Source organism: Xiphophorus maculatus, chromosome 23 (assembly GCF_002775205.1).
Source record: "Xiphophorus maculatus strain JP 163 A chromosome 23, X_maculatus-5.0-male, whole genome shotgun sequence".
NCBI classification, from domain to species: domain Eukaryota; kingdom Metazoa; phylum Chordata; class Actinopteri; order Cyprinodontiformes; family Poeciliidae; genus Xiphophorus; species Xiphophorus maculatus.
The window spans coordinates 21767271-21778701 of record NC_036465.1 but is presented as its reverse complement, the minus strand read 5'-3'; the positions used below and the strand labels follow the sequence as shown (position 1 = coordinate 21778701).

The window sequence follows — 11431 nt, the reverse complement described above, 5'->3', positions numbered from 1 at the left end:
CAAGTTTTAATATTCAAACTGAATGAAATCCTAATTTTCATGAGATGATCATTAACGTTTGATCTCCAGGCGTATGACTACTTACTGTGTTACTGGTTGTAAGTTCTTGAATGCTAAAAAGCCTGATTTAAAACAAGCTAGAATATTTTTTAACGAAGAAGCAAAGCTAGACTCTGATAGAAAACTGTGACGGTATGAAGACGTGAAGGTGTCTTCTCAGAGCCCCTCCTTAATTATATCACCGCAACACTTCAAGAATGAAACATTTTGTTCTGCTGCAGTCGCTACACTTTGACTGCAGCAACGAGTCAGCAGCGCAACATTAAACAGCCACTTAACGTTAAAATGGGCACATTTTTGATGAGAAAATTAACCGCGGCACTAGAGCATCCCCAATTACATGTTGAAACAGCATACTGTAGAGTGCCCCCAAGTCAGTAACAAAGACTACAGGGAGATATTTATATATAATTCATTGTTATGAAACAGTGCATAGTTAGTGGGAGAAAGTTACTTGAGATGGCTTTTAATTTCCAAATAGTCAAATGGCAACACACTGCATGACCTAAAAGCATGAGAATAAGAGTGCAGTATGTAAGAATGAAAACCAGACGAATGGATTGACTTTGTTTATTTAAGATAGAAATCAGGCACATTAATATAAGAAATGTATGCACTAATAAGTCAGCTCTCAATAATAATAAAATCCACAGCAAAGTATTTCAACTCAAGACTCAAACCAAACAATAGAGCAAAAGATGGGGAAACAATCCACTGACATTTTCTGTTTCGGAGTCCACCCTTAAAAAGAAAACCTCGTCCAATAACTTCACATGTCCCTCCGGCTGGACATGATGTTTTCAACAAAGCAAAGGTCTCAAAGACAAGAGCAGCAGAATCTCAAAGCGCTGCTGTGGACCAACGACCTGCTCAAAAGCAGAAACCTGCACGACCCTTCCGCACCTTACAGCTCCACCCCACTGGTTTTAGTTCGAAAAAAAAAAAAACCAAACAAAAAAGACACATTACAAATAAAAAAAGACATTTCGTTTTAAAGCTCCATCATCTGGGAAAAAAAGGATTTATGGTTTTATAAAGTTTCTGATATAAAATTTTAGTGTTCAAGCTCAAGGACAAGAAGTTTAAAGGCAAACTCTACACAGCAGGTAGAAAATATTGATCCCGTTGAATTGAACCCATTCAGAACGTGGAGATGTTTGGTCTCACTAGTAAATGAAGCTCATTGGCTTACGAAGTACTGACGCACACTCCGCTCATCCTGCAGCCCTCTGAGCTCTTCCAAACTCTCTGGAGTTTGAGAAGCTTTAAAAAAAGAAAAAAGCACTAAAGTGAGTAGCAGTGGTGTCAGTTTGAATACATAAAGTCATAAAATAAAACAAAGAACAATGATCAGGATTTGAGATGAGGGTTTTATAAAGAAACAAAATTTAACTGTTCAAATGTTAAAGCAATGACACAAATCTGATAAGTTTAAAGTTATTAGGCGTTTAGTGGCTTCTGAACATAATTTTAGGATTTATAAACGCAAGCACATATAGAAATGGCCTGAAGCTGGCTTTTTATGGAAGACGAACAACTGAATATCTCACTATTAAGATTAACAGCTACTGCTTAAGACGCACAAAAAAAAGGAGAAGCTAATTTTGCATAGCTGATATTTGCAGTCTGTCAAAAACATAATGGGAAAACCTTACAGCCCCAGAGTTTTACTTAAACGTGTTCAAAAAAATTTAATTCATCAAAAACAAAAACAAAAATTGGAATTACTTTCTGTATCCACATTTTCTTCTCATATAAATGAAAAAAAAAGTTCTATCCAGTTGGTTTCCCTTCTGACTGCACTTTCTACAGAAGAGACGGTTAATGCTGCAGATTAAAGCAAATCTGAAAGTTAGGAATGAGTCGGTGGAGGAATACAACGGCCCAAATGAAGAAGCTGACGAACAAATGACAGCTCTTTGATTTGACTCAATAAAAGGCTCAATCTATGCTATACTTTTGGGCTACATACTGATGCTCTCCTCCTGGGGGTTTTCTAGATGCTATCCATGGCTTTGAACTCGCTCAAAGCCTGCACAGGGCTGACATGCTTCTTCTGCGAAGATCTCTTGACTTTGTTGGTCTGCCCGTCATCCTGCTTCTCTCGCTTCACCAGCGGCTTCTTCTCGGGAGCTTTCATTCTCCAGGAGACCGCAGGCATGTTGAGTGCCTCCATGTTTTTGTTCTTTTGGTACTTCGTAGAGGCGACGTAGGAGGCCTTGACAGTGGACACCACGGCGTTCATCAGGTTCTTAGCTGCCTGAATCAGGGACATGGCGCTGTCCAACTAAACCGAGAAGAGAGAAGCTGTTAGTATCAAGCAATTGGGAAAACGAAAGGTTGCTACAGTGCTTTTTATTTTACGCAATTTGAATTCATGTAAATTGAAAAGTAACTTGCCATCCCCACTTAATGACTTCTGGTTTGGGGCCAAAAACGTAAAACTCAAACATATGCAGCAGAGGATCCCTGGCGTCTGGCGAGTTTCAGAATATCTAAAAAGGTCACCCTAATTTAATCTGCTCGCTTAACAGCTCCAGAGACACTAGTGACACTTAAAAAATGCTGGAATAATAGTCTTCTCTGTGTTCCTTTAGGAAGCAGGGCAAAAATCACGACACCCTGCTCACTCAGGTATAGTAATGTAGCCATTTTAAACTGGAGAGTAAGTGCTTAATTATTGCTTAAAGGCTTTGAACATTGCTAAGTTGGAAGGTGGAAAGGTTAGAAAACATTTGTTGAACACAGCCAGGCACATTTGAGACATTTATTCCTTTTTTGTGGAAGAAGAATCAGCCTTTGTTTTGGCAGCCTTTGTCTTTAAGAATTTGTCATGGATTTTAGCAATAAATTAAGCTTCAGAAAGTAAGCAGTGCATTCAATTTAATCATAATACATGCATGAAAAAAAAAGTCTGTTTAAGCCACAAATTGCAAGGTGAGCAACAGTGAAGCATCAGAAAAACAATGACTGTCCTGTCTGCTATGGAAAGTTGAAATGTTTTCATTTATCAGTCACTTTGGTTTGTTAAACGGCGGAACATTTGAAACGGCGTCTCTGACTTCCTCTGCACTCATTAAAACTTGTCTCATCAGCATGAAAAACAATTATGCTTGGTTTAAAAGACAAAGAAGAAGAAAGAAGCTGGACTCACCCCAGAGACAACCAGCTCCCCTCCCAGGTTCTGAACTTCAGCTTTGACTTTACTGCAGATGTTGAGCTGATGGCAGTACAAGGCGATGCGCTGCAGGTAGGCGAGCAGGTCCTGCTTGCAGGAAGAGTCGGGACACTGCGGGAGAGACAACAAAAACACGATTAAACAACGTGGAATAACACATTTGCACATCTGAGTAAAAATTATACGTCTTCAGCTGGTTTTAAAGAGGAAAAGAAAAAAGGATAGTCTTTGTAGCTTTTGTTGCAGACACTAATGTGCATATCTGTGTACTTTTTCATTCATCTCACACTTTATCAGAATAAGATAGTAGCAGTGTGACAGGTAGACAACCACACTATGAGCGCACTCAGAGCCAAAATGACAAACACACGCCCACAACCTGCTGTCTTGTCTTCACAAGGTTACAGTGTGATCACTTAACGCACAATGCAAATTGTACGACCGGGCGAAAGGTGCTGTCAATCAGCTGCTGGCGGGGGGCGTTTCGCTAAAGTCTCTGTTACAGTAGACGGGAAAGGAAAACAAACAGGTAAAGTTTAAAATTGCATGTTGGTTGGAACGGAAAATGCAAAATTGTGTGAAGATATGAATGAAGTGTTGGAGAAAGAACTCAGCTTTGTGGTATTATTTTTGGCTCAATGATTAGTTATGGGGAAAAACAAACAAACATGTCTACTGTAATTACAGTTTACCACCATTATTTCTTGAGTTTGGAAACCAAATTAAATTTACATTATGAATCAATTCATTTCTTGTATTTTTTTATATGTTTTACAGTGTAGCCAATTTTTCCACCCAACAGTCTTTAATTATAATTTTAAATTCAATTCTAACAGTGTGTAGGCAAATATTAAACTATTTTTATTAATAAAAAAAAAGTAAAATAAGATATAGAATATCAAATGTTCATTGCAAGTGTAGCTTGTGACATATACTGATTCACCAAAAAACATTCAGATACCTCGTTCGTTCATTCTTGTCTATTTTTGTGATGACAAGAACAGAAGTTGTTTCAGCAGGTCAGTCTTAGGTCCGTTAAATAAGTTTGATATTTTCAAACACTTCCCTTAAAAACACACATTGCGTTTTTTTATTTATGTGTAGAGAAATATCTCCTTTGGCACAGATGGCTACAAAGTCTCCAATAGACATACCCGGCCCCTATTAAAGATCTTTGCACAGAAAGCTGCATAAAGAGCAAGCTAGTGCTGGTTCACCTCCTGCCTGTACTGAGACGACTTTCTAACAATTTAGTTAGTTTTTTGTGCGTTTGAGCGCAGATTAAAATTTACAAAAAACAATACTTTCATTTTTTTAATGTCTTAATTTTTAAGGACTAGCATTTCAGCTGCTTTCTGGTCAATTTTTCCACAGTGAGAGGAAGGAAAATGGCACCTCACCTATTTTGATCCATCAGTTGGTCTTTTTCTCTGAATCATTGGAAAATTATAAAAACTTTGGGGGCCAGCGATTTGTTTCATCACATCCACATTAAATGACTCTTTTCTGCATTGAGGAAGTCGTAAAGGACGCAAGGCAAAGTCATTTGATTTGTCAATTTTTTTCTTAAATCATTTGGATTGAAAATCAAAATAAAACTTTGATTAATTGCACCATCCTAGCCTCCTTTATTGTACAGTGCCGATAATAAATGGCATTGTAGTATTGGCATAAAAAAAGCAAAGTCCCAGACCTAAATGAAATCTGTGAGTAACAGAGGGCCAGCATGGAGGCTCAAGCTGTGCCAGACAATGATTTTCACACCGTTTGGTTGGTGATCAGCAGAGGCATTATGAGTGAAGCATTTTTGCAAAGGTGGGGGTTTAGGACTTGTGAATGAAATGAAAGGGTTTGAAACTTCTGTCAAAATAATTTGGAGTCCTTGTAAGTTGAACCCCAAGTTTGAAAAGCCTCTAATTTCAGCTTCAATGAAGAGATTCTCAAAAGATGGCAAGGTGTACACAGTCACTAAATTACAGCCAGAACCCCCGCCCACATACACACATCAACTTCAAGAAATACATTATCATAAAATCCACTTTAAAGTGGCAGCATGTGAAGAACCTCGTAAATGCATCTCATTTAGCACTGGCAATCTCTTTGAATCATTTTATCTCGTCGTAATTAGACTTGGGCTCCACCGTTTCCAATCCCTTTCCTGGTTAGCTAAACAAGCCCCCTGCCAGCACAGTAATTAGGCCACAGTACTCTTCTTAGCTGCTCATCAAGTGAAGGATGTAAACACTTTGATGGGGGCCCTGGCGCTTTAAATCAGATCAGAATGACCTGAGTCACAAATGCTTTATCAGTAATGATCAACAGACAGACTTTGGTACAGATCACAGCCGGCCAGCTTCTCGCAACATCTACTAAACACAGTAGATGCTACAAAAAGATCATGGCTGACAACGCGAGTGACAAGGCCAGAAGAAAATAGACTTAAATGCCAGTGTTTTTAGAAACTTGGCTCCCTGAGGTGAATATCCTTTAGAAGTGTCTCAAAAGTGCTGGGAGAATGTGAACTTAACAGCAGTCCATCTTTTAATTGCCTGAAGTTGAGAAAAACAGAAGCTGGGAAGATCAGTGCCGTGCAATCGACTCATTGAGTCCACATACATGTCTTGAACAATTAAGCATTTTTAAACAACTAAACAAGAAAATAATGGTCAGAACCATGCATGCCCCAGTTCACTGTATAGACATACACCAACATTTTGAACGTTACCTTAAACAGGAAAAAAAAAAAAGTTTTCACTTTATGATTTTTACAGTTTAGAGTCATTTTAGCAAGATGTCACTGAAAGCTAAATGTGCTTACTCCAGCTATATAGTACATAGAATAGAAGTGATGCTGGCAGACAGAAGGCTACTGCACTTTTGGAAGGATAAACATTACTGTTTAAAAACAACTTGGAGGTGAAAAAGTCATCCAGTATCACTATTAGTAAGTTAGCACTGTTATAAAACTACAGATGGAAAGGCAAAAGCTGCTTCGCTGTTAGTCAATTCCAGGCTCTACCAAGCTGATAGCCTGGCTAATTCACTAGCTAATTTCAGCTGGTCATACTTGTGTTACTGTATAAAGACATCAAGGGCAAAAAGTTATACTCAATGCAATGAACATTTGAAAACATAAATTTATGGATATTTATATTTTTGCTTAAGGGCATGGTTTAAAAAAAATGGTTATAGATAACGTTTTAACGTACTAAACTGTTTTTGCAACAGTATGAATAATCTCTCCTTTCTAGTCTTAAACATCCAATCATTTTCTACATTTGCTTTAAAAATTCAAGTAAACACTTTAACTTTGATACTTTTACACGAGATACACCTGCTGTGAGAATTTTTCACAGGCCTAAGTACTCGGGACAGCAGTATATTTAGTCTCCTTACACAAGAACACCAACATAAAATGTTTCCAAAATGGAAAGAGAGGAATCTTGTTTTTCAGATACTTCAAACAGACTACAACTTGTGTGACACATCTAATCCTGCTGAGCACATCGGTATCCCTGGTGGGAGTGTGGAGTGCTCCACTGAATATGGTGGACTCACTACTAGATATAAACCACGCGAGCATACATTTATTTATGAACTACCAGGCCAGCATTAAGTGCTCATTCACACACATCTAATCAGAGCATTAGAGAACACAGAAGAGTTCAATTATTAATCATTATATCTGCAAAGTTCTCACCACAGAATATTATTCTGAATATCATTGAGCAGGCTAAGAAAAGAGACTTGCCATTTTATGACAGGAAACTATGCATAAGAAGGCGAAGGGAAATAGAGCTGGAGGGGTTGATCATCGTACAGGAGAGGACCAAAACATGGCTGCTGGACTGGTGAAAAGAGAGGTGGGGAGGGGGAAGGTTATAAAAGGCAAGAACGAACCAGAGAAAAATCAGGAGAAAAGACAAGGATGAAGAGTCAGCCAGAGGGGAAACAGTGTGGAGGAGTAAATAAGGGAGAAATCCGACTGGGGAAAAAAAAGAACAAGAGGATTCAACTAAAGTTGGGAGGGGCATTTAAGTCAGAGTGAGACAGCAAGTGCGCGAAAACTGTGCGTGCGCAGAGGCACAGATGCAAATGCAAAGACCTGCGATGAGGCTGAATGCAGCAGCCATGCTAATGAAGGCTCGGGGAAGTGTTCAGACGGCAGAGAGCAGGGCACTGTGAAAGCATCACTTGTGCTCATACTCGCTTCAGCTGCTGGCTTCCCTCAGCACTCAGGAAACTCTGGAACGGCGCTCCCGCTGTCACATGCGAATGGTGAAGTTGTACCAAGAGGGCCGAAGGAAATTGGGGAAATTGTTTTAGTGAAGAAAATGCAACATATCACTTTTGATCATTCAAGATAGAGATTAAACTATTTTCAGTCATTTTTCAGTTAAATAACTAGACTCGGTAGGAAATTAGCACGTATGCAACATCTTAACTTACAGGCCAAATAATATCAGCATACTGGCGCAGATCATGTGTACCATTTCTTAAGTCTGTGCCAAATGCTAAATTTGGTACAGACTGTAATTTCAGTCAAACTTGTAAAAAATACTTAATGACATGAACTCCAACTACACACAGCTATTTAATTTTTATCAGTCGCAACAAAAAGAGGCTCTTAGGTCTTACATTGGAGTGTGTTTGTGTCCAGTTGTAGAAAGAAATGGGAAAGCAGAAAGAGGTTTAGGAGAGACTTCAGCACTTAATTCTTTTCAAGGCAAACTAATAGAAAAGGTGAGTCACCACCTAAAAAACAGGAGCCAGCAGTGCAGGTTGAAATGTCAATGATTCCTGTATAGTTCTTGTCCTTAGTGCTTGCTTCTAAAAAAAAAAAATAAATAAAAGGTAAAGTCAGGTCAAAATGTAGCAGAACGCCATTTAGAAATGCTAAATTAATCTGTGATACATCAATGGCTTCATACTTAAAAGGGATCCAGTTAAACTGATGCTTTCAATTTTTTATGCCTTCTCTCCAACATGTAGAAACGACTGTAAGCAGAGTCCAAAGAATAAATAAATGAAAAAACAAAAACTTGAAATGTTTCATTAATCTAAAAGTCCAGAGAGAGAGAAAGCAGGATGTTGAAGGAAACCCCATGACAGTGCTGTGTATAAAGTAACAACCTCTGAGATAAATGATGAACAGGACAGTCAGGTCTCATCAATGGAAATGCCATGCAGTTCCACTGGATTCCATTACAGAGGCGAGACGCACCGAGCGCCTGAGCTGCCGCCAACCAGCGCTGACCTTTCAGGACGCATCACCCAGAGGAAATGCCAGTTTCCAATATTTACTGACAAGGCCGCATCCTAATGTGTCGCTGCCAGCAACCTGGTGGGGAGCGCCGTGGGAAGTGAACCCAAAAAGTGTTTTCGCGTGTTTGCTTATCACTTCCTGCATGCAGTGAGAGCATGCACGCTGCTGCAAGGAGATCCAAGTAGGTGGCCGCTTTCTATCACAGGAGGAAATGACTACCTTGTAAGTGTTAGCATTCAAAAAAGTAGAGATGAACTTATCTGAAATTTGTTGCAGATCTATGATGGCTGATTATCCTAAAGGTTTGACCAGTCAATAGCAATTTTGTCAATTAGCAGTTTTATTTTGGAAACTATAAACTGTCGTGAATAGGCAATATTTTAATACAATAAGCAGAGCTGATGTCAGAGGAAGTAACAAGCTATTAAAAAAAAAGATTAATCACTTCATTTTCCGAACTGTTTTTTGGAGATATCAACAATTAGCCAGTCAAACTCTTATCTTAAAAGTTTGAAAATACTGTAGTAGGAACATTTTCACATCCAACAAGTCCCATTATAGATGTTAAAATTCAAAGAGGATAAAACAGAGCAACTCTGCTGTATTCTGTTAAGTGTTCCTGTTGAAAGCCATGCTTTCTCTTGCTAACCAGACTAAAACAAACCACACATTTATGTTGAAATGTCTGAGAATTCTTTTGGTAACACTTTATTTGAAGGGGTGTGCATAAGACTGACATGACACCGTCATAAGACTGACATAACACCTGTTATAAACATGACATAACACCTGTTATAAACATGACATAACACCTGTTATAAACATGACATAACACCTGTTATAAACATGAAAGAGTCTTTATGAATGTCTGACTGTTGTCATGAAGTGTCATATAGTAAATAATGACACTTTTAATGCAAAGTTGTACTAAAGGTTACAATAAAAGTTTATTAAAAGTGTCAACTTTGCACTAAAAGTGTCATTATGTACTGAATGAAACTTCATGACAACATATACATTCATGAAGACAGGTGTTATGTCAAGTTTATGACAGTGTTATGTCAGTCTTATGCACACCCCTTCAAATAAAGTGTTACCAAATTTTCTTTCAAAATAGCTTTTTTCATCTTGGATTTAAAAATGTCATTTGAGAAACCACAATCATATCAAAGAAAGCTAATTTTAAGTAGTTTTTTTTTTAATCTAAAGAGTCATAATTATGAAAAGGCAATGCTAAGGTATGAGGGTTTTATTTTTTTTCTTAATTCTGATTTGAAAAGATTCAATTTAGAGATTCTGGTTGGCCACAGAACAAGCTGAAATATTCAGACCTCTTAAAGAGTCACAATAAGCAAACATATTTTACAATAATCTTTCCTTCAGTACAAGTTATCTTCAAATACTAATTGAAGCAGCTTATGACGACCTGAAACTACATGAGGTTCCAGCATCACAGGAGGGCACCTAAAGTTTTACCAGGTTAAAAAGTGCAAGTAACAACAATACCTTCATCTGACAAATTACTTATTATATTACATCCCTGCTGGTTTATTATTCTTTTGAAGTGAAAAGAAATAATTATAGTCCCTGCCGCGAACAGGCATTAAAAAATGCTGATGCCTCATTCCTGTTCATTTCAAAATGAATTAAAACAACTCACACTTTCAGGTTTCTGCCAACAAGTCAAGTTCCAGTTTATGTCCGGGTCTGCCCAGAAATATACAACCCTTGGCAAAAATATGCAATCACGCCTCTAAAATAAGAACGTTAATTCAGCTGTTCCCCCTGGCAAGAGAAACTTCTACTTTAAAGCTAAATGTTCTTGATTTGTAAAAATAAATAAATAAATAAATAAATACGCCAGACTACAATTAAACACATGTAATGCTTTGCAATAATAAAAAAAAAAAAATCAGATCAAGTAGATGCAAAAATATAAATTGCATTGTAATTTGCATTTCTAGAACATATAATGACAAGTGTGAATATGCAAATGAGTCAGCAGATAAGAGTCCTTGTGGATCTCAAAAAGCTGTTGTGGGATTCTGATTGACAGAAAACAGTCATAACATGAGAGCTTTCAGAGGAAACAATGGAAGCCATTATGAAACGCCTCTGAGAAGATGACTCGTATAACATTTTGTCTGCACTTTGAAGCGAGGCATTGGATGGGTTTGAAAAAGAAACATGCAGGCAGAAATCAAAGCATCGAGACCAGAGGACTCTGGTCCTCGGGGCCTGATGTCTTACATGTTTCGGATGCGTCTCTCCTCTAAGACATCAGATTAGTTTAGTTTAGGTACAATTAAACAGACGACTGCCTACAGATAACAAGCACTTCTCCAAACTCATGAATGTAGGATTGTATGCCACATGAAGGACTTGATGAGACGGTCATGGCTGAGTCTGTAAGTACACAGGTGCACCTTGACATCTTGTATAATTCTCATTCCATCAATCAAAAGCAGGCTTGACAGTGATATTTTTCAGGATGATTAAGTGAACAGTCGTGCCGAGGGAAGGAAGGTACATTAAAAGTAGAGAAAAAAGCTCCACATGGCCTGAATCTGTCTGAATCCCATTTTGACTGGACATTTATAATGGAAACTGGATGAAATTAATGGCAAGAATCCATCCAGCCAAAAGCCAATTTCACAACAGTTGTACAAAAAAGTTAGAATCTGATGGATGAAGAATAAAACTCTTTTTAGCTTAGTTTTAATCCCAAGAACTTCAGTGCAATAAAATTTGGACAGATTGTATGAATTGTAATAAGCACCAACTGGGTATTTTTAAACTCTTTCTTCGTTTAGCTTAAACAGATTAAAGAAAACCAATCGTAACAATTCTAGAAATTTTTACACACACTAAATGTAGTCATTCAATGTATTTACTTAGATCTGCCTCCAGTGTTTGATATGATATTT

General features: G+C 37.9%; 1 protein-coding gene across 1 annotated transcript in view; it reads right to left on the bottom strand.

Annotated features, from left to right (window-relative positions):
- Positions 1–616: 616 nt before the first annotated feature.
- ctnna1 (catenin alpha 1) overlaps positions 617–11431 on the bottom strand; it is a 73311-nt gene continuing 62496 nt past the window's right edge. Inside the window, exons 17-18 of the mRNA XM_005795408.3 lie at positions 3215–3349; positions 617–2347 (exon numbers count right to left, since the gene is read on the bottom strand). Of these exons, the coding sequence (XP_005795465.1) occupies positions 2057–2347; positions 3215–3349 (426 nt within the window). The 3' untranslated portion in view covers positions 617–2056. The remainder of the gene's footprint in view (positions 2348–3214; positions 3350–11431) is intronic.